Source organism: Apteryx rowi, unplaced genomic scaffold (genome assembly GCF_003343035.1).
Source record: "Apteryx rowi isolate R43461 unplaced genomic scaffold, aptRow1 scaffold_7, whole genome shotgun sequence".
Lineage (NCBI taxonomy): Eukaryota > Metazoa > Chordata > Aves > Apterygiformes > Apterygidae > Apteryx > Apteryx rowi.
This window is the reverse complement of record NW_020450982.1, coordinates 109,053-131,676: the sequence shown is the minus strand read 5'-3', so window position 1 is coordinate 131,676 and position 22,624 is coordinate 109,053. Positions and strand designations below refer to the sequence as shown.

The window sequence follows — 22,624 nt, the reverse complement described above, 5'->3', positions numbered from 1 at the left end:
ATAACAGAAGCTCTATTATACACTTTTAAAACAGGCAAATAGCAATGTTTTCATGAAGCTATAAAACACTCCCTCTGCAACTACATGTAACAGTAAAAAAACAAACAAAAAAACCCCCACATATATTTTCAGCAGACTYCAAAAACATTTACAATGTTAGTAATACAGTTAGAAAAAACAGGGATTGCTAAAGTCTCTTCCGGAAAGGCAACACAAAACAAATTCCAGCAATAATCACTAAAGTAGAGCTCATACTTACAAATTAATTTTTGAACATCCATTGCATAATTTGCAGTTGATACTGCTTGAAGCAGAACACTGGCATTCTGTACTGCAGTGGGACTGTATAGTGATGTTTGCAGTATGGGAGCAGAAATGAATGCCTCAGAATTGAATCACTACTGCAGACGCATCAATGTATCATGCAAGTGAACAGCGTTCTGAAAACATCATACAATCAATCAGTTTCCACAACAACATACACGTTTGAGGCCTTTGCAATAATGCTAGCTACACACAGAGATACCTGTCAACGGCTGCTGACACCCACATTTCTGGGCCACGATGCTGTCACACTGAAAAACAATTTAACATCCAGAATTTAACAGCCATTAAAGACTTCAAATTATAATTTCTGCATTTTGATATAAGACTGGTTAAAACAAACATCTCCCAATGCTCTTAAACATTATTGACAAAAAACTGCTCAAGTGCATCTAGGCTGCAGTTTTTAGCAGCACTATAGAGGCCACTTAACATACATTTCTGCTTAATGGACCCTGCAAGTGTCCATCACCTGTAGTTACACAACCATCAGCACTACAGCCAAACTAGGCATGATTATTGAAATAGTTTTAACAGTAACAGAACAACATATTGTATCCTCCAGAATCTCTAAAGTACAGTTCTCACCAATTCCCACCCAAACCTTCAAGGGAGTTTTCTATAATCAACAAAATATTTCCATGACAGCGAGTTGGGGATCAGAAATTTGAGCCACTTTTCAAACACTTACAGAGACATTACAATAAAACATATAAGTCCCCAAACTGTGAATGCTATGGGAGCCAGCATACACTAATCTTAAAGAACTGCAAAAAAATATATTAGGTATACGGGGGATGCTGTTAGGTGGTGTCATATTATTGACTTGCTATAGCAAAATGAGGTCACACCGCCTATGAGAGGAATGCTACAGACAGGCTTTTCCATCAAATGTTCTATGGTCAATAATTAACCGTAGCAAAAAGCTATACAGTCAACATTTTACATACAGTCAATTTTATTTGTCTGTTCTCATTTCTCAGAAATCAACCCGTTTCTGCAAATGAAGTTACAAGACTGGAATAGTTAATCAAAAACAGAAGGAAGAATTTCTTCAGAAAACACAAGCTCTAACTTTACAAGCAATTTAAGACTTGAAGGCTAAAGTTTGACAGAATAATTAACCATGTGATGTTCTATATATGTGAAAGGATACATCCACAAGTTTTATTAAAAGTTCCCATATTTGACAAACTGAGTTTTGTACCTCACAAATGCTTTGCATCTTGGATATTGCCACACCATAGAAAAAAATATATTTCTATTTTTGGAGAAAGGGTTGTTTGTGCATGGGCATTAACACATAAAAAAAAACAAAAAAAAAACATCAGATAGTTTTATAATATTTTCTTTTAACTACAACGGAAAGTGCAACACTAAAAAAAAGTATCTCCTGCCTACTTAGAATTTCTTAAACCTTTACAAAGCTAACTCTGAATGTACACATTACATCCTAGAACACACAAATAAGTTTGAAAGTGTCATGGCAAAAGTATGGAAAGCATGCTTACAGATTTTGTAAGCAAAAAGACACATAGCAAACACCAGGGAAAAGTGATTACATCTGGTAACAAACAAATTCAAGATGTCTGAATCTTCACTGCTAGTTGAAAACAAAATCCCATGACATTTGTTGATTCTGTAGTTTTATTTGCATTTAAAGCCTGGCTGCTAAGCTTCTTATCTGAAGAACCACCACAATCAGGAGTTGCTAGCGCTGTTAGAATTAGTCTATTTAATCCAACGAAGACTTATTTAGATTGCTGATTGAGCCAAATTAACTTTTGTAGGAAGAGGTCCTGCTTCTTCATGTTCCTCAGTCTTGCATCTAACCACAACAAGTGCAGAGGACGGATATCTGTTCATTTTTTGTTCATTCATGTATTCCAAGTCTCCATAGATGCTCAGCTTCTGAAATATTTAAACAACTTAATTTAAGATAAAGATGCTTGATATTGGGAATAAAACGCATTGCATTATGTAACTATGCACTTAGTTTTGAAAGCTGGAAGACAACACAAGCTAATCCAAACTTTTCATAACATCTGAAATTCATGTTTGAAACGAGACTTGAGTCCAAGAAAAAGGCATTAGATCTGCCAGAACAGTAAATACAATGCTTGTGCACCAGCTCCTTTTGGTTGAAAGCTCTGAATCTTGCTTATTTCAGAAGTGCAGGAATCTCTCTGAGCTCTGSGGATGCTAGTTCAGACAGTCCCCCTCTGATCAGACTCTCTGTGCTCACCCATACATGTTGTCACTTCTACTTCCCCTAGTCATCCTCCCGGAATAAAACCACACTCGCTTCTGCCTGCACCATGTAACCCTTGGCATAGCTTTATTCCCAGAGGCACTAAAAGCAGCCTCCATCTGCTATGAGTAATCTGAAGGTTGTCAAGAGGACAGCACTACAAACCAAAAGACATTGCATCTGGGCTGCCTGAGTAAGATCCAGACCTCCTATCAGCCACAAAATGAGTAATATTTGTTCAGCTATAAAATCATAATTTGAGAAGTGAGTAAGAATCATTCAGCTATAAACATTTAAACAAAATTGGCTTGCTAACAACAGCTGCAAAATAAAAAACCCTTTCCAATTGAAATCCCATTCTCCCAGACATTTCTTGTTCTCTAGACAGTTGTAACACGTAAGTAATACAATGGATAAATGCAAAACATTGTAAGGTATAAAATACAGCTACCTCAGATGGAACATACTGCTCTACAGCTGTAGCAACAGTTGCACAACAAATCCAGAGCAGCACCAACACTGAGAGGACAAGCGTAGTGGTTAAAATCCAACTGGAATTTCTGAAATGGAAAGAATGTTACTAAATTTAATATATCRAATACAACAGTATCTTTACTCTTTAAAAAGTTCTGCTCAATTTTCATTACATTTCCTGCTGATTCACTAGTCTCTGCATAACCCACTTCAGACTCTTGAGTAATCAACATAACTCCTAATGCCTATTTATTATCTGACATGAAAGACACTAAAAAACTGTCTGGATCCTGATTATTGGACCCCAAGATTCCTCACACTCAAAATTTTAAAAACAGATTTTTCTGTTATGTACTTAGGGTGCAATTCACTGATCCTTAATGTCTAAACTTTTAAGCAGAAAGTCATCAGTGAGGACAGGGAAGAGGAACCAAGATGCTGATCTTTAGCAAGGCTTAAATAAAGATATACTGGGTATTTTCAGCCTAGAAATGAGACAAAACAATGTCTTTCATATCAGACAATCCCAGTATATAACACAAAACACAACTGCTTTGCTCTGAAACATAGCCAAGAGCTAAAGAACAGGCAAAACACAGAACTGATCAAACAGTTCACAGAACACTCAAAAAATAGCGTAGGAAATTATCAATATTATGTTCAACAGAATGGAAAAGAGAATGAAAGTTGGCAGCATAGCCTACAAATAACATGGGGCTAGCAGGGAAAAGCAGCAAGAACAAGCAGTCGGACACACAGTTTTAACACCCACTCCARAGGCTATGCTTCTTGAACCTAGCAGACTTTCTAGCACTTGGAGATCTTGCAGCAGTGCCACCATACACGTGCAYGAAGGACCATTATCCTCCATGTTGGGCTTTACAAGCTAGAATACACATACGTGGAAAGACACTTGAAAAAGCTATCATTTTCTCGCTCTTCAAAAAGTCCTTGGTATGACTGTGAACTTCCTGGACGTAGGTCTACTGAAATATAACAGCAGAAACAGTTGTCAGCAAAGCAATCAAAACAAGAGAAGATTCCAGCTTCATGTAGCTTGTCTATACAGAGAGCATAAAAGGAAGATTTAAAGATAGCTCTAACTTGCATGTTTATTTCCCGCACAGTTTGGTTTCTACCACAGATTTTGTGGAAGTGTGCACAGGGCAGCCTACATGACATAAATATATTTACATTTTAGCTTTCTAAAACATTTGCCTTCATGTGCACATGCAACTTTTTTTTTCCCCTCGCATAGCATGAAATATTTGCATTTGTTCTTCCAAAGCACAAAAATCAACTTACAGGCTGTTTTACTCAGTGACAAGGATTCTCTCGTATCTCCAGTTTCCTGATCAAGCTGTGGAACATACTGTACTTCTGGCTTTGACTAAAACAAAATAAGGAGTTAGGAGATCCTGCTTGCAAGCTTCAGCCAATCCTGATCATTCTCATTTTCAAAATTAATAGGGAAGATAACCTTAAGATATGCACCATTCACATAAGTTTGATTTTTTTTCCTGCACTGGCCCTAAAAGGCAGTGAAATACTATCAAAAAAACTAAACACTTCTGAAAGTGCTCCACAGTCTTTTCTGCTACTGGAAGGAGCAGAGTTAAACATTTAGCGCACCTGGGACACTTTAATCTCAACRAAAAAGACAAGCACCTGGAATATGACAATTTTGCCATCATCTGCTTGAAGGTAGAAAGTCCATGAGGATGTTATGAAGCTCTGAGCTGAATCCATCATGTCACTCCAGAATGATCTCACCAGTGTCAGAGGAAAGAGGAGATGAATTCTTGGCATCAGGGACATCAACTGCAAACACAATACTAAGGGGTTTTCCATTTGCTTTTACATGACAAAGAAGTCAGTTTCTTCTTCAGCCCATGTCTAAATTTCACTCCTTAGGAAGATTTCTCTTCCATTTTATCAAATTTAAAAGACACATTGAGCAGAAAACAAGTAGGTGGTATTTGAAAAACATGTCATCTACTTACTTGTTCTTGCCTTAACTCAGCAAATGGCAATTGGTTCTGGCATCCAAGATGGCAAGCATATTGTTCATCAGATTGGGAATATGCTTCAGTACAGGCTGCAAGGAAGAAGTTCCCCAAATGAGAAGATAATTTCTGTATTTTAGTTAAGAAAAACATTTTTAGTATAACTTGGATCAGGAACAAAGCAGCAGGTTGAAGATCGACAATCTCATTTGTAGAGAAAGATACAGCAACCACTCCAAGTGTAGCACTTGCTCTTTGGACTAGTGAAGGTGAAGGGATCAGAGCTCAGACAGACAATGTATTTGAAATCTGAATGCAATCAGAGCAACTGGTCAGGAGTATTACTCTGGACGAATTCAGGGATGCAGGTTTGCTTTCATCCTCCCATTACTACTATAGTTTTTGCTGCATATATCACATGAAATATGAATTTTACCTGAGAGAACAGAGCTGGGATCCTAAAAAGAACTTAATAGAAGGACCATCAGTCCATTAAATCCCTTTGAGGTAACAGCAGAAGTTATGGTATCACAGCAAAACAAGAGAGTGCTCTCCTGSTGATGTGATGAGTACAGAAACTGCATTGGAAGTCTAACTGAACAATTTCTACCAAAAATGAAGCCAACTCTTTTCTTGTTTTACAAATATCTTATAAGAATTGTTCATTAGAGACCATAAAGACCAAGAAACCTGAATTACTACAGCTTACACGTGGAGAAATTGGGAGACAATACATGGCAATAGCTCTTCCCCAAAACACTAAAGCTAGACRGATGATGTTACAGCATTACCAGAACTGAAGACTCGAATCAAGTGGAAATACAGAGTACAGTAGTTCTCCCAGTCTTCCCACAGGAGAGGAAAATGAGCAAGTGYACCATCAGGAAAGCTACAGGCATGAAAAATCCTGGCGAGAAGCGTGGCATCAGCAGCTAAACATCTTAGTATTCAGTTCATAGCACCTGAACAACAATTCTGTGGTAAAACTGCCACCAAACTAGAGCTAGTATTCATAAAGAAACATCAGAAGACAGCACTGAGCAGATCAGCCAGGAAGTATCTTGCCAAGCACAGAATAATTAGTCAGGGCACCAACCAATGTAACAGATTACAGAACATAAGCTGGCAAAAGACAACAGCCTCAGAGAGAAGAGTTAAACCAGAAAGTAAGCAACTGTTCAATTACCTCTACATTTGGTCTATTGCTGCATTACCCTTTTCATGGCACTCTCTCATGTGTGGTTTGACAACTAGATTGACATGCTGTATCACAGCTATACACRGTGTATGACAGACTAGAGCATTAGCCCATTTCTAGAGTATTTAATGCAGCTTTGTATCGCATTAGCATCTTTGCACGTCAGGCTTTCTACCTACAAACTTTCTATCAGCTCTCTCAGCTAGCCACCAGTCTTCTTGCTTTCACGAATTACTGAGAGAGTAAAAGCCTCTTTTCCATACTGACTTGGTGCTTAAYTGTATTTGAAATATAGAGGGAGAGATACCAGCTTTCCTGCTTTGGGCTGTTATGTCCCACTTATGCTCTGAATAAAAGCGTTAACCAACTGTCTCAGTATTACTGGATGAAAGTTCTATATGACTGGGAAAAAAAAACAGCTGCTCTACAGCAACATATTTCATCTTCACTATAAGCTTTTTGCTCTAATACAGATAATCTGAGAGAAGTAGTCACAAATATTTCACAGCGATTTCAAACAAAACACGCACCTCATTCCCAACTGTATAGTTTTAGATAAACCTCAGGACGTAGCCTAGACTACAAGTTACAAGACACAGGACTTTAAGATTTTTACACCAGCTGATTTATTTACCTTTATACATTTATAACCAAGTTTGCTAGGAATGTAAATGGGAGTGATGTTGCATGGAACAATTGAAGGAAAACTGTTAACTTGGTAAGTTATTTTGTTCAGACTTTTTATCTTCTATGACAAACTTTTTATAATAAAATTAAGTATTTCTAATTTATTTAAATCAACTGATTATATTTCAGAAACACAGTAAGATGACAACACTAAGTATCAGGTAAGGAGAAACTTCCACAAAGCAGAAAATTTCCATACAGATTTTTATATCCTGGACATAATGTTTAAGAATTTGTCAAAAAACAAAAACAAAAATCCCCACTGAAATAATCCCACCAACCTGACAACATCCTAACATTCCTTCTCTTCCCTTCATTTGTTTATATACTACAGGATGTTGAAGGAGTACTGAATTCTTACCAGAGTCACATTCCTGTTTGGTCCGATTCAAATCAATGCCATCATCCACAAACTGACAAATGGAAAACAGCCTGCAGCCTCGCTGGCACGCAAACAGTTCCTCCTCCTGGGAAGGCACAAGCAAAGACTCATATTCCTCCATTCAAGAATAAAATGTCAAGAAACAAACAATTCTTCCCTTTTTGGGGGTGGGAAGAGTTATAGAAAGTCATCTACTAGAGCATCACTCTATCACCATCCTTCCCCACAGCCAGCTAAACATGACACTCTGGATGATATTAAACAAAGCCAAATTACAGCTCTTTAACAGTGTAATATAACTATTGATTTCCTTATTTCGAAGAGAGCTCGTTATTCTGCAGTGGGCAGACCCTGAACAGCAAACTATTTTGTACATTCAAGCCTCCTACAACTCAAAGCAAAGTTGCACTGCGTTTCTGAAAAACTGATGGTTTAAAAAATAAGAGATACTGGCTGCAAAAAATTTACTGACATACTCCAATAGTCTTCATTTAATCATACAAGAAGTTGACAGTCCTCYCCCTCAAAAGTTTAATGTCAGAACCCAACAGGTGAGGAGCAAAACAAAGAYATATTTTGACAACATGCTACAATATATCTACTATACTCTAATTAGAATTACGACAGAGTTGTTAAAATAGAAGATTATCTTCTGATGTACTACTACACCAGTACCCTGTTAACTGGTTACTTGCCAAAATAGTTTCACAAACAGGCATTTTTATTTATTATATTGAACTGAAAGGGAAAGTAATTCCTTATAGCAACTATAAAAAACATTGCGATTATGCCAGTACAGAAAATCTATACCTAGTATTTCTTCTATCCACCATATCAAAGGGAGGGACACACACTTCCCACATATGGTGCTCCTCACCTTGCAGAACTAATGACTGCCTGCTTCATGTGAACACTCCTATTAGCGATCACTCAGCAAAATCAAATCCGTCAAACCTATTACCTACACAATGACTCAAATGATTGCAGCCAGTTGCTTTACACATGGAAAAAAGACTCTGAATTCATATAACAGAAGACAAACATACCACACCTTACTGTGCAATCCACTGCAAATGAACTGGCCATTATGTTTCTCTGAAAGCACAAGTTCATATGCTTTTTAATATAGAAAAGTAGAAAACAATATAGATTAAAACTTAGCCATCTTGTCAGCATTGTTAGAGTTAAGATAGTTATGTTGTTGCAGAAAACATGTTACGTACATTAATATCCATAATGAATTAACTTTAGCAGACATGTTTCTATTGTACTCTTGCACMCAGGTCTTAATGTTTGTCTTGCTTTTCAATGGCAATTAAAACAATTTCCTCCAATTTAACTGGTAGTTTTGYGACAAATGGAACAAAGACTAAATGAAATGGAAGAGATGGCTGTATCATTTGACAGCTCCAACAACACAACATAAAGAGTTGGAAGGGTACTGTAAAAAAAAAAAAAATCACAGCAATAATCAGCTTTTCTTGAACTTGAAAGGGTCTTATAACAAAAACAAGAAAACTACTCCAAAATAGTAAGGAAATATTTTAGGATAATGTTTAGTCCTAATTTAATTCTCAAGTTTTGCTCTTTCTCCTCACTATTGTTATATGTAGGCATGAAAACACATCATACGTGCGGATCCAAGTTCACTTTTATTCCACACAAATCCCTGTTACTTCCCTCTGTGGAAATACCGGTATCAACTACTGAGTCACAAATTCATACAAAAACAAAGCCCTATTACCTAATACTATTGCTGCCATCTTTTTTTGTCTTATTACTGCCTGCTGCCCTCATGTGAAATCTCAAAGGTAGTATAAAAGTTCCCATCACCTATAATTCAAACTGCTAAATAGCTGCAATAGAGAATAAGGTATTTTGCCAAGAACAAACCACGAAAGATGAGATTTTGAAACAGGGAATGGATTTTCCAAATTCAAACCAGTAGCTCAGAACTGTACAAAGCTTTGAACTGACAACGAACTCTGGGGTGGGAAGCTATATTGCTATTAGAGGCTATTTCTCTATGCTCTTCATCACAAGAGAGAAAATTCTCTGTGCAAGTGAATCAAAATACAGGTTGAAGGTTTTGTCAAGCTACTCGTCTGCCATCTTTTATGCCTCATCCTCCAAAACTCAAGTGTCGCACTGGTGTCCTGGCTCAGGATCTGTAGCCTGTGTTGGCCACTGTCCTGTTTTAGTGCTCTAAAAATACAGAGAAGCCCAAGTCAAATTACAGTTGCCTCTTTAGAAATGGGGGGGGGGGGGAAGAAACAAGAACCCCAAACCCACAAGTAACTAAGCTATACTTTGAGAGAGGATTTTTAGACGATGTGGCGTCTCTTTGGCTAGCAGCAGTGTACGCTTCCGAGGAGAAGCACGTATCTTTCGAGAAGCCGCAGCACTCCCTGCTCCGAGGGGGCGAGCACCCAGGCGGGATGAGGCTGGCAGCCCCAAAGCAGCGCTGCGCTGGCCGAGCCGGAGCACTCCTGGATCGCGCGCTGCTTTCAGGCCCGTGCCTATTTAAAGAGAGGCCCGCCGCCGCCGGGGAAGGCGTGCGGAGCGGCGCGGCGCGGCGCGGCCAGGAGCCCCTCTCGCTGAGAGGGGGAAACGCGGCCGCTTCCTGCCAGCCGGGGCCAGGACGAGGGGCCGGGCCCGGGGGTCGCACGGCCGCCGCGGCGGGGCCCGCCCCTACCTTGGGGTAGGTGTGCAGGGAGTAGGTCAGCTGGCAGGCGCGGTGACACGACGCCGTGTTGCCCAGCACGGAGTCAAAGGCCTCGGAGGAGCCCGGCGGCGGAGGAGGAGGCCCGGCCGCTCGGGCCCGGCCGCCGGCCAGGAGCACCACAGCGAGAGGCAGGCAGAGGAGGCCGCCCCGCCGCGCCGCCATCTTCCTCCCCCTCCCGCAGCGCCCCGGCCGAGCGGGGCGGGGCAGAGCGCCGTTAGAGTCTCGCGAGACTACCCCGCGGCGCGATGGCTGCTGGGAGATGTAGTCCTATCTGCGGGGTGGGGCCAGGCACCCCGCGGGGCCGCGCCGCGGGCGGGAACTACCCGGCGGAAGGGGCGGGGCGGCGGCGGCTTCCGGCAGGGGGCGGGGCGGGCATGGACCGCTTCGTGGTGCGAAGGGCCCGCGCCGCCGGGCCCCCCCGCGGGGCCGCCGCCGCCCCCGGCGCCTACCGCCAGGCCACCCTCGAGTCCCTCAAGGCAGGTGACCGGGCGGGCTGCGCCCCCGGGGGGGGGGGGGCGGCCCCCTCCCCCTGCCCCCGGGGTGAGGGGAGGCCTCCGCGGGGAGCGGGCTGAGGGGCGCCGCGGCCTCGAAGGCCTCGGGAGCGGGTGAGGGGCGGGCGGCCTGCGCCAAAGAGCTTATTAACGTAAGGCAGAAAGCAGGAGGGTGGCGCACGGAGCGCACCGGCTGTCTGGCCTTTGCTGAATCGTTGTAAGAGGCCTCGCATCTGAAGTGTAATGAGACTTGTGTATTTTGCAGCCTCTTCTAGTAAGTTCTGCTGTAAACAGTTCAAATAAAAAACGTTGTGCAAATCTCAGGTGTTCTTGAGATTGCGATCCTGCTCCTGATGCTTCATTTCTCTCTCTGCTGACGTAATTTTAACTTTGAAACCAATCTGAACAAGATTCAGATTCTGCCAGGCTGCTGAGGATGATATAATTGGCTGCCTCCCTATCTTATCCCCTTTTGTATTACAGTGCATTTATACCACAGACTCCTTAAATTCAGAACACTTCTCTTCTAGCAAACATTTGCTGTTAAGCGCCCTGAGTTTGGCAGAACAAGATTAAGTATCTTACTTTGCCTTCTACTTACTTCCATCTTGATTTGCAGTAGGGTGCTAATCTCAAGCAAATACCCATCATTCCAGACCGTCATGTATTCTGTGCTCTGGTTCGTGTTGTAATCAATAATTCATGTGTCAATAGCAGTCCCATTAGCTGAGGAGAAGCCAATGTCTTTATTTGTAATAAGAATATTCCACTTTTCTCATGGYTTTTCTCTTTTTCAGAGAGTTGTGGTTGTGGAAGACATAAAACGGTGGAAATCTATACTTGAGCTTCCAGGGCAACCGAAAGAGAATCTGGTTGAAGCTTTGGAGGAGCTGAAAAAGAAACTACCTTCCAAGGAAGTGTTACTTTCAACAAAAATAGGTACGTCTTGTTGCCTGATCTAGAGTGTGAATATTAGACTGCCTTGCATCCTTTGCTGCTTGGATTACCAATACAAAAGAGACTAGCTCACAGGCTTTTTTTTTTTTTTTTTAAGAAAGGAGTGTAGATGTGATTTTGTAGCAGTGATCTCAAAAGGTTTATCCAGTCACTGAATAAAAAAATCATTGGTATTCAGCCTGCAGTTTTCATAACTCATACTGAAAAAAGTCAGCGCTCCTRTAATTCCTCCCAGTATATGAAGGCTGCCTGCTTATTACCAAATATTGCATCACTCCTTCTGCAGCAGAATTTTTGAAGAGATCTTCACAGGCACCTCTCTGTGTCGTTCCTTCTACTGCCGTCTGCTGGGGGCAGGGCAGAGTGCTCCCTTGCGGTCTGAGATGGGCCTTTCCATTAGACCTGGCTGAATCCTCCAAATGTGCAAGAATTCTCCTCGCAATGGCCCAGAAGTGCTTAGTGCATCCTCACGCTGAGAAATCCCCAGCAGACTGGCAGTTCCAGGCAAATAACACAGCCCTATGCCTGACCACTTTCCACAGGACTTGGGGGGAGGAATAACGTGAGACCACACGGACCCTGCCTTTCCTGTCTATGAAGATCATACGTGGCACAGAGCATCCAAAGTATCYGGAAGCAAGAGGTGGTCGTTCTGGCCTTTGTTTGCCATTAGAGCAGCTGGATCTCTATTCAAAGAGCCCTCCTTGCCTTGGAAAAGGAGACGGGATCTGCCCCTTTCTTCTTACTTCTGAGTTGTCATTTAGTTTGCCGTCTTTAGCTCATTCAGCCTTTTCCTGAGATTTTTCTCGGTGCTTGCCTGAACGCTGCTGGGCTGGAAGAAAGCCGCAGAAGACTAACAGTGACCTCTTCTGGCCAGTGGTGTTACCGCCGGTCAGGCACTACCGCTAGTGAGACCAACCAGTAGGTCAGAAAAATATCCAGCTGGAAAAGGATCCCTTCTGTCTCCTCTCAAAGGAAAGTCTCTTTGCACTGGCAGGCCTCGGTGTAGTACCTGGGGTGTCGGTATGCTGAACAAATTATTCATGTCAATTGGAAAGATTCTGCTCGGAGGCACCGTGATGTTCTCATATTAAAACACTACAAAACACTATAAACATCACTAGCCCCATCTGCTTCCTTAAGGGTTTTTTAGTTTAAAAAAAAAGTATTCCTTGTAGACCAATCTTACAACATTTATGTCAGATGTAATATCTGTCTAGAAATGTATGTAGCCCTGTATTACATAAGTGTCTCTCCACACCTTAGTGACTCGGAAGAGTAATTTTCACATGAATAACTCAACTGCTTGGTAATTGCTCAGGCAAAAATCACAGAAGGGTTGAGGTTGGAAAGGAACTCTGGAGATCATCTAGTCCAACTCCCTGGCACAGGCAGGGTCAGCTAGAGCAGGTTATCCAGGACTGTGTCCCACTGGGGTTTGAATATCCTCAAGGATGGAGGCTCCACAACCTCTCTGGGCAACCTGCTCCAGTGCTCAGTCACCCTCAAAGTAAAAAAGTTTTTTCTTATATTCAGGTGGAACTTCCTGTGTTTCAGTTTGTACCTGTTGCCTCTTGTGCTGTCACTGGGCACCACTGGAAAGTGTCTGGCTCAGTCTTCTTTACACCCTGCTCTTCAGGCTAACCAGTCCTAGCTCTCTCAGCCTCTCCTCATGACAGATGCTCCAGTCCCATAATCACCTTACTGGCCCTTCACTGGACTTGCTCCAGTAGCTCCATATCTCTCTTGTACTGGAGAGCCCAGAACTGGACACAGTACTCCAGACACGGCCTCACCAGTGCTCTGCAGGAATCACTGCAGAAATCAGTGAATAAGAACTTCAGKGTTTGCCCCTAGTGATTTCGTATTTACATTTGTGCCCATGCTTTGGTTATTTTGCTGACAYTGCCTGAATTACAAATGTGTGGGGCTATTTTAGCCCCAGTATAACTTCTTGTGTCTGTTATATTTTGTCCACCTACCAAAGCTGAATGAGCTGTTGCTGTTTTCCAGGTCACACAGTGAATAAGATGCGCAAACATTCAGATCACGATGTGGCCAGCCTTGCAAAGGATGTTTACACGGAGTGGCGAACTTTCATCAAAGACCATTCAAACAAACCCTCAATAGAAGTCAAGAGTGATCCCAAGACGGAGGTTTTCAGAAAGAACGCGCGGAAGCTGCTTTGCAAAGCCCTGGACCTAGAGGTAGTGTTCAGGTCCATTTGTCTTTGGCTGAAAGAGTAACTTCCTATAAGAACAAGTTAGACAAACCTTTTTCAGATGTAGTTACTATAAAGGTGATCCTGCCTGCAGGGTGGGGACAAGGCTAGATGACCTGTTCCTGTTTTCTGTGATTCTCTGCATGTCTATATTTATAAGGAGCTTTGTTTTCAAGGTAGATTTTTTTGTTCTTGACCAAGTGAACATGTTTATTGTAAGTGAGGTGTGTATTGCTCTCCTTTACATAACTAGCAAATGGGACAGTTGCATATCTGCTGCAGCTAGGCCGTATAAGAGAAGAAGGAAGTTAGTAGAACATATAGTTTTCTCTGCTACTTATCAGCTGCGAAAGCAACACTGGGACCTTTTAGATGTTTTGTATTTAAGTAATTAAGTATTGGTAAATTGAAATCTATTGCAAAAACAGAGGCAGGGTTGACAGTATATAAAGTGGTGCTAAATACCAGATCCCTCTGGTATCTTTGCATAAACAAACAGGATTTGCTGCAAGGCTTCATGATCAGTTTGCTTGCTCTATGAAACTCTGTAATAATTATCATTTAGTTTATTCATTAATTATCCTTTAAATGGCAAGTCAAGTGGTAGGCACTCAAGAGTTTCAGAGAAAAGTTAAAAACCTATGTGTTGCTAGCTATGAAAACAACCTCTTCAACTTCTAGTCCTTCTGGACTGAGGCAGAGCAAAAGGATGGGTTGCTGTGGGAAGGTCTCAGAATGATTTTATGGAAAGCTGACCTTTCCCAGGCTGCTGGTCAAGTCCAGTTTTGGGGGAGTGCATCTATGCATAGTGATGAAGTCTGAACCTATGGGACATGAGGGATATGGTATCACCCTAAAACAAATGGTATTAGGTAAAGCAGGACCAGGCAGAACCCCCTCTGAACAGGACTCACCCGAAACTGAACTACTCCTCTGGCTTGCAGCTACCACCATATGTGAACAGCATATATAAGCAGGGGAGCCACAGGGGCCCAGCAAAAGGAAAGCAGGGACACCTGAGAAAGGCTGATAGAAAGAGGAAGGGAGAATGGGGCTGAATGGATACAAAAGGGCTTCTAGTGCAGCCCAGCAGAGGGGCAAATTAAGTGAGGGGTAGCAAAAAGAGAATAAAAGAGGGCAAAGGACTTGTAAGAGTACTATTTGGCATGCTGGAATCTCCTGTATGCAAAAGCATGGGAGATTCCCAATCAAAAAAGGCAGAACTGAAATTAAAACCCTTTCTTGATAGGCAGGGGATTTTTTTTCTAAGCTGTGCTAAATTACAGGTTTTGGCTCATGTTGAAGCAATAACTGCATAATTAACATTTAGCAAATCCCTTTTCTGCATTCTTAATTACACCTCCTTCCACACACACAGAGCCCACATTTCCCTTTATAGCACCAGGCAGAGTTGCCAAGTGTTTGGCATGTCTTAGGGTTGCTGTTAGAATTGACTTTAAAATAGTATCCAAGGTGCGTTATATCAGCAAGATCAAAAGTAAGCTTGATGGAGACAGTGTGGTGTAGCTTATAATTGCAGTTGAACTCGATCCCCAAAGCTAGTTGCAGATTAGTTTCCTGTTGTGATGGCAAAGTACTGCCACCCAGCTGGAGACATGAATGTGTTGCCTGCGACTGACCACACTGCCTTGTTCCTTAATTGCTAGGGTGGAATTAAATTGCTCTTCCTGTTTCACTTGTGATGGGAAGCAGATTTCCTTGAATCTAGGCTGATTAATGAAGAAACTCTGAAAAGCACCAAACTCCAATTTCAATCAGTTGGTCTCCTTATTAAATGTAAAGATCTAATTTTATACTTTGCTGTTTTCAGATTGATCACCCACTGGCTGAAAATATTGAGCGGGAAGCTTTTCATCTCTCTTCCCGTCTCATTAGCACACCGTATCGCAGAATGGTGCGAGCTCTTGTATTCTCATTAAAGCACAAACCTGAAATCCAAGCAGAAGTCAAGACTGGCACGCTCACTGTCCCTGCATTTGTACAGAGCCATAAAAAGTGAGGTGCTTGATGCTGAGTGAGAACTTGGTGTGCCTACATCTCTGCAGAACTGGGAACCCTTTCCATCTTAGGAGCGCAGAAGTGCTGACAGTGCAGCTCACTTGGCACCACCATATGAACAGGACCGYGGAAGACAGGAGCCAGTAATGATGAAAGTGGTGCTGTAAATCTGACTTGGTGGAAATCTATGTGGGCTTCTTGCAAGAAACATTTCTGCTACTATGCTGTATATTTTCCTGCTACAAAGCCACCTTTGCTGACTCACATGTTTCTCACTTCTACCACAGTTTGTCATACCTCAGTTTGGCTCCATTCCTGACGTGGATCTTCAGGTGTAAGCATAAAGGAGCAGCTCTGTGCTGTGGTAGTAGAAATACTGGAAATCCAGAGTGATTATTCTAACCAAGGAGATTGCCAGTGGATAGCTATGTACTCTTGTTAGCCCTAAATCAGCCATATCTGCTGCAGCTGGGTTCTGATGGGGCAAGAGATGGCCAGCTGATTTCCTTTTGCTGCCTCCTTCCCTTTGCTCCCCTTTCCAAAGTTGGACACAAAATAGGTTTCAGTAACTTGCTGTCCATCATTCCATAGCCTCAGTGACCTAACCGTTGCAGGCATTTTCTGAAGCTCTGGGGTGAAAATCAAAACGCCCTGGAATGTAGGTGCTATCTAATGCCTCTTTGCTATTTAATGAATAGCTCTCTCAAACTTCTATACCTCGTTCATGATTTAAATGTGGTGCTTGTTTGTACTGTAACATGAAAAAAAACTTGAAATGAAATTTCTAAATACAATGAGCTGGTAAGGAAAATACTCCTTGTAACAGCTTTTGTCCTCCAAAAGGAACAAATACTTCAGAATGATTGTGTAAACAAATTTAAGCAACAAAAAAACAGAACCAGAAATAAACTAGTTATTAAACACTGGAAATCTGGCCTTTCATTTTTTACTCTGATTTCTTTAGTGCCACAAGTCATCTTGTTCTCCATATGCTCCCCGTTATTAAGGCTGTGGCAGGCACAGGCTTTCTCTACTGGTAGGAAGTAAAAGTACTGTCTGTTCACAAACCATTTTCTGAGATCAACCTATCGGGGTAGAGAGAGCCAAATACTGGGATGAGTGAAACTTGCCTATTAGCAGTTGTGGGAATTGAAGTTTAGTATACCACTAGGAAGTGTCTTTTGATAAGTTGTGGTCAGCACTCCTATCTCCAAAGAGTCACTTGAGGACAAATAATGCAGTGGGACACCTTATTCAGATCTTCATCCTAAAACAGTGGTGGCATGTGGTTATGTGGATCTGCTAAATACCTTTTTTCTGGACACTAAAAGCTAAAGAAGCACCCAAAATTTGTCTGAAGTATTGAACTCTAAATTTCATTAGATATTTGCAGGTTCTTCTAAGAACACGTAAACACTGTTGTGTTTGCAGGTAATTCAGAACTGCTTGGGCCAGTGCAAGACTGTTGTTACTGTACGCAGAGGGAAGGTATCTTCAGACAGCTGACTTCTCTGAAAACAGTGACATGCTGCCTGAACCTGGACACACAGATATTTCACTTGTAGACAGTTAAAGATAGGTGTGCTGGAAACACTATGGGACTGAGGCAGAAGCTGATAGATATGCAGGTGATGACTGTACAGATAATATGTCAGTGAAGACTTAACACTTGATAACTGGGCTCTAGCGAGGGACGTTAAAACCCACAATTTATTTCTTACAAATAATCAGATCCATTTCTCCTTTAAATAACTTCAAACTGCATAGCCATGACTGAATTCATGTATCCTGGGCTGTTACAAAAGGGGTTCAAGATCAATGAGCATTTTAGGCTTTGCTTCCAGAACTGCGATGCCAAGACCTGCAGTATTTATTTTCAGCTTTCTGTTGCTGGTGCTAGCCTGAGTTTTCAGTTTTGGGGTAACATTTGTGAGAAGCGAAAATCCTGAAAATAAGGAACTTGTGGTCCTAGTGAAAGCTGAGCCAGAGAAATTTCCCACATGGATCATACACATTAGGAGGACTTTGCCCTATCCAAACACGTGCTAGCATGGCCAATTTATGCTGTGCTGTGCATTGGTCTGCACGACTGCAATCTAGGGGAGAGACTACTGACTCCCTGAAACTGCTTGAGATGCACCGTGCGGGTAACACTCGAGACAGCACGACTGCTGTAAGCGAGCTGCTCTGGAGAAACGGCAGTTCTCTGAGAACAGCCGCTCGGTGAGATCCACTTCTGTTTGTCACAGTTTAGTTCTGGGAACCGAGATAGGGAAGGTGGTGCGGATTCTTTTTTTTTTTTTCCTAATCTTTTATTAGTAAACAATCTGGTGGAAGTGATGCCATTCATGACACAGCACCGTAAAATTTAAAAGCAAGAGCAACATAGCTATAAACAAGGGCCTAATATGGCCCAGAGCATCTCTGTGGTGTTTGTGGTATGCGGAGGAATGGGAAGAGAGCGGGGAATTCCAGCCTTGTGCTCGGGGTGTATTTAAAAAAAACAAAACCTGACCACATCTCAGCATTTGCGCATTACTTTCCTAAGTGGGGCAAGCAAGAGAGATACCAGACGTTGTCAGCAGGCACGTCTGAGAACCATTTGCTGTAATTTTACCACCYGTCCAACATTACCTGGGATTCACATGAGCCGAGCATTGCCTTCCTGAGCCTGCGGTAAGAGGGGAACAACCTCTCGGAGCTCTTCTGCTCCACGCACACTGCCATCTCAGTCCTTCCCATGCCATCGGACTTTGCTCTGGGTTATAAACAAAGCTCTACCACGCCCATCTTTTTTAAGTGACTTTTTCCACGTCCTCTCCTGGGCTCTGACACCTCTCTTTGAGCAAACTTCAGGGAAGAGATTGTTTTGGTTTATTTGATCTGTTTTGCATGCTTTCAGCTCTCCAAGGCACGTGTTGCAGAGCAGATTTTTTTGGCTTCATTCTCAGTGTGTGCTAAATATTTTTCTTTTGGGAATTAACTTCTGGGAAGCAGGGTTACTGCACACCTGGAGAAAACTCTGACTCATTTAACTTCCCTTTGTTTAATCCCTAATATTTTTTGCACAACTTATTTTCAAAGGGACTTAAGTGTATAGTTCTGGGTCCAGCTCCTGCGGGCTGACGTTAAAGCTGGCAGTAACATTTGGGATGWAGATTCACAGACTGAGCTTTGCATGAAACTGACTGTCTGGGGGAACTGGAAAAGATCCCTGAGGCTTGAGCTTGAGAACAGMAGCACAGGAGGAAATGCGGAGATAAGAGCAGAGGTGGGGACACAAGGGAGTGGTTTAAGGAGAAAACCAGAAAGGAAGGTGGGGAAGGAAGACAAAAGCAAAGAGAAGAAATAGCAGTARGCCAAAATAGTGCTTAATTTTCCCACAGAGCGATGCTAAATGTGACACTGGGATGCTCAAGTGTTTATTCACTCAATACAGAGCGGATTTCCCCTCTGCGTGGAGCCTCCCTGTTGATAACAGTACATGTGCTAGGGTGCCCGGGGGACCTGCACAACTGCACTTATYTGAGCCTCAGGTTATCGTCTGAATGAGCTTGTTACTCCTCAAACAGAAGCCGAGCACGGCCAAGCACTCGTCGCTGCCTCTCTTGCCCAGTGCAGCCAGGTGGGGAGAGCGGAGCCTTGCGGCTTGTGGTTAAACCAATGGCCAAAAGGCTCTCTGGTCTTGAAACCCCTTGAAATACAGTCTCCGTTCAGGCTTTTCTGGGGCCTTAGGTCAGTTATGGCTCAACCGTTCGCAAATGCAGCCTCTCTGGAGAGGGCTCTGTGCCGGGCCAGGGTGGGCTTGGAAGGGCGACATCAGCACAGGTACCTGAGCTCCTGTCTTCACAYGGGGGAAACCCTTTTAGATGAAAAAGAAGGATGAAGATCTGAGCGGTGGCTCCCTTTGTGCTGCACTTCTCCAGCCTGCTGCCTGTGAAATAGCTGGTTCCTTTTTTTACAGAGGAAACATTAAATCAAGGAGGCACCCAACCTGCACGGAAGGTTCTTCTTTTTTCCTTTTCTTGTCATATGAAGCCCAGCCTGCAAATTTCTTTCAGCAAAAGAGTTCATAAAGCAGATGATGGAGTCTCCCTGCAGTGAGCAAAAAGAGATGGGGAGCACCTTCCRGGGGCAGTGACAGTCGCTGTTCTCGCCTGCCGCCTGTGCTGTGAGTCCTGCTGGGAAGGGGGTATGGGGGGGAGCTGAGGAGCACTGGGAGAGACAGAGAGGAGAGGTCACTCCTGCAAAATCATCCCTGCCAAAGCTGCCTTTTGACCCTAGCTTCTGAGAGGCAAATCTGCTGGTTTTGGAAGGCACCAGCTTCTTCCCTGCCCCGTCAGCAAGCATGGCTAAGAGGAGCTTTATCTTGCTGCAAATTACCTGGGCGAAGGAGCAGGGGAGCAGACCAGACACCTTCCCCATCCTTCGTGGAAGAGGGTGCACAGCATCTCAACGTTTCTCATCTCTTGAGAGGCCCTTCAAAGCTTTCTCCACAAAGAACCCAAACTTGTAGATCTCCTTTGCTTTCCTGGCAGCCCTGCAAGATGAAGGTTTGCCGGGTCGGCCCCGGAACGAGCGATGTTACACCAAGGAGCCACCGCAGATCCCTCACACGTTCCCCTAGAGCCCCGGTCGTTCGAAGGAGGTTTCCGGAGGTGCCCAGGGCACAGCCATCCCGGCTGCAGAGCCGGAGGGCACCTTTGCTCCCAAGGTACGTTCACACCCGACGGCTCGGAGGAGCCCTGGAGCCTGCGTGCAGCAGGAGCCGGGGGATGGAGCAGAGGAGGAACTGGGGGAGGGAGAAAAGAAGGGATAAAGGGAGGGAAGGTGGTTAGGGAGTCCCCCAACCTGTCTGGCCATGGCCGCACGACTGCTTGCTCCTCCATGCAGCACAGAATAAGCGTTGAATTTGGCTTGCTGCTCTAAATGACTGCAGCGCTGTTCGGTGTTTTAATACCGCCTGAATACGAATGAGCCCGCTCGTAGTAGCGCCCGCGCTGCAGAGGGGAAAGCAACGGCCGGAGGGCTCTCGTCTTAGCCGTGCCTGCTTAAACACCTAACAGCTGCACAGCTGCAGGTGTTGCAGGGTAAAACCCCCTGTTCAGGGGGATAAAGTGGCCTTAGTCTTATTTTACAGGCGGGGAAGCCGAGCTCCAGCGCAAAGGTGATTTGACATGCCCAAGGATGCGAAAAAGGGAAGCCCACGGCAGGATTAGGCTGCAATTAATGATGCTCTAATTCCTGCGCTGGCAGTCCGCTGAGCGACGTTTATGGCCTCTGTCGATGAGACTAGCATATGGATAATCCTTGCTAATTATATATTATTATATACAAAGCGGTTATCTCCCTATGACGGGTGCCCCTATAGCGGGCAAACGTTCTTCCCCTAGCACGGCCACCTCAAACGGCAAAACCCATTTCCGCTGCGGCCAGTGCTTCGCCTAAGCGGAAATGTTCACGGTCCAAGCAGCGCAGGCTCGTGCTGGGCTGGGGGAGGCACCGGCAAATTCAGCCCCCGTCTCCCCCAAATGGGGACCCCCAGGAGGTGCCTGGGCGGGGTTGCTGGTAGCCCGGTTTCGGGGTGGCGCGTGCCTAGGGGGGAAATCCTGGCAGAGCGGCTCAGTCGGGYTCAGCCGCAGGGTTTGGCGGGCGCTGGGCTTTTATTTCACCACGGCGGCGCTTGCACGAAGCTCCAGGTGCAGCCCYGAAGCCCACGGCCCGGCGACCACATCCGCCTGCCTGGCTCAGCGTTTTGGAGCCGTTTCCATCCACAGGTGCTGCTGCAAACCGTGACGTGCGCCAAGCTACGAGGATGCGTTTGCTGAGGACGAAAATATCCCCAAATATCCACCGGTGCAATGCTGCAAGCCAAAAGTGCTGCCAAAGACCCCGTATRTCCTGCGGGCTCGTTGCAAGAGCACGGACGGGAAAGGCCTCCGGAGTGACGGGAGCTGCCTGGCCATTTTATTTCTATTTTAAAAGAAAAGCTGAGAATCAGCAGAATCTAAATACGCCACTCAAGCCGCATAAATCTCAGGCGAGCAGCACGCGTGACACTTCTGCTTAAGGACACATTGGGGTAGCACTTGTTTTTACGACCAGTTTAACACGGAAACCTGGAAATTACGAACCATTCCTGGAAGGAGAGCGCCGGCACGGGCCAGTGCCTCGACCCCGCGAGACCTGCCTGCGCGGCACCCGCCTGCCCGGGGCGAGATCGGCCCCTCGCGCCGCCGCTGCAAGAAGAACCGTCATCAACCGCCGCGCTTGCGCAGCCTCCGGCACCCGCGCGGGTCTCGCCGGGCTGCAGCGGGCCCCCGGCGCCGAGCTTCACCCCAGTGGACCCCGAGAGCTGGGGCATCCGGGTGGGCGAGAGGCGCCCGTGCCCCACGCCRGCACCTGGGCCACCGCGCGGCTCCGGTGCGGTTGCTGGCAGCTTTCCCGTGCCGAGCTCACGTGAAGATCCGGGGCCRCCCCCCAGGCAGGTGGGGGCTCTTGGCCACCGGAGGCTCTTGGCCTCCGAAAGTGCCCGGCAAACGGCAGAAGGGGAAACTGAGGCAGAGCCCCGTGTCGCAGGGGGGACGAGGTGCTGCTTGTCCRAGAAACCTGTCCCAGGCCGGTGCGCAAGGCGCCCTCCACCGATCGCGCGCATCCCCTACCGCCTCGTTTGCTGTGGGTGATGCATGAGCCCCCGCGAACGCCACGGCGGGGGGGAGCGAAAGCACGGTGCGGTGCACGAGGGGTGTGAAGGCAGCCGGGATAACGCTTCCCGGCAGGCGAAGCCTGGTGACCGTCGCGCTTYGCCTTTATTTCCGCTTGCTTTGCTGCTGCTGCAGCCGGCGCAGAGCCGTCGTGGCACGGCTTGAAGGCAGGGGAGCAGGTCGGG

The 22,624-nt window shown here is 44.8% G+C and overlaps 2 protein-coding genes across 4 annotated transcripts; one reads left to right on the top strand and one right to left on the bottom strand.

The window, feature by feature from the left end:
* Positions 1-1,262: 1,262 nt before the first annotated feature.
* TMEM59 (transmembrane protein 59) lies at positions 1,263-10,243 on the bottom strand. 3 transcript variants are annotated; one of them, XM_026086626.1, is made up of 8 exons: positions 10,018-10,243; positions 7,302-7,407; positions 5,053-5,147; positions 4,718-4,870; positions 4,355-4,439; positions 3,951-4,032; positions 3,027-3,135; positions 1,263-2,235 (listed from the first exon to the last, which is right to left on the bottom strand). In XM_026086626.1, exons 1-8 carry the CDS (start codon positions 10,207-10,209, stop codon positions 2,080-2,082), a joined length of 978 nt encoding a protein of 325 aa, XP_025942411.1. In that variant the 5' UTR covers positions 10,210-10,243; the 3' UTR covers positions 1,263-2,079. The 3 variants fall into 3 exon arrangements, with proteins under 3 accessions (XP_025942411.1, XP_025942412.1, XP_025942410.1); XM_026086625.1 differs by having other exon boundaries at positions 1,265-2,235; positions 3,951-4,035; positions 10,018-10,241; XM_026086627.1 differs by lacking the exons at positions 7,302-7,407; positions 10,018-10,243 and having other exon boundaries at positions 3,951-4,035; positions 4,718-4,884; positions 5,053-5,124.
* Positions 10,244-10,421: 178 nt separating this feature from the next.
* TCEANC2 (transcription elongation factor A N-terminal and central domain containing 2) lies at positions 10,422-16,665 on the top strand. The gene is made up of 4 exons (XM_026086907.1): positions 10,422-10,523; positions 11,336-11,477; positions 13,509-13,702; positions 15,548-16,665. The coding sequence occupies exons 1-4, from the start codon at positions 10,422-10,424 to the stop codon at positions 15,734-15,736; spliced, it is 627 nt and encodes a 208-aa protein (XP_025942692.1). The 3' UTR covers positions 15,737-16,665.
* Positions 16,666-22,624: the final 5,959 nt, after the last annotated feature.

Coding starts and splice junctions, on each gene's coding strand:
- TMEM59 (XM_026086625.1), bottom strand. CDS start 10,209: ATGGCGGCGCGGCGGGGCGGCCTCCTCTGCCTGCCTCTCGCTGTGGTG. Junction 4,440..4,717: donor GCAAAATTGTCATATTCCAG/GTGCTTGTCTTT, acceptor ATTTTGTTTTAG/TCAAAGCCAGAAGTACAGTA. Junction 2,236..3,026: donor AGCAGTATGTTCCATCTGAG/GTAGCTGTATTT, acceptor TAAATATTTCAG/AAGCTGAGCATCTATGGAGA.
- TCEANC2 (XM_026086907.1), top strand. CDS start 10,422: ATGGACCGCTTCGTGGTGCGAAGGGCCCGCGCCGCCGGGCCCCCCCGC. Junction 11,478..13,508: donor GTTACTTTCAACAAAAATAG/GTACGTCTTGTT, acceptor GCTGTTTTCCAG/GTCACACAGTGAATAAGATG. Junction 13,703..15,547: donor GCAAAGCCCTGGACCTAGAG/GTAGTGTTCAGG, acceptor TGCTGTTTTCAG/ATTGATCACCCACTGGCTGA.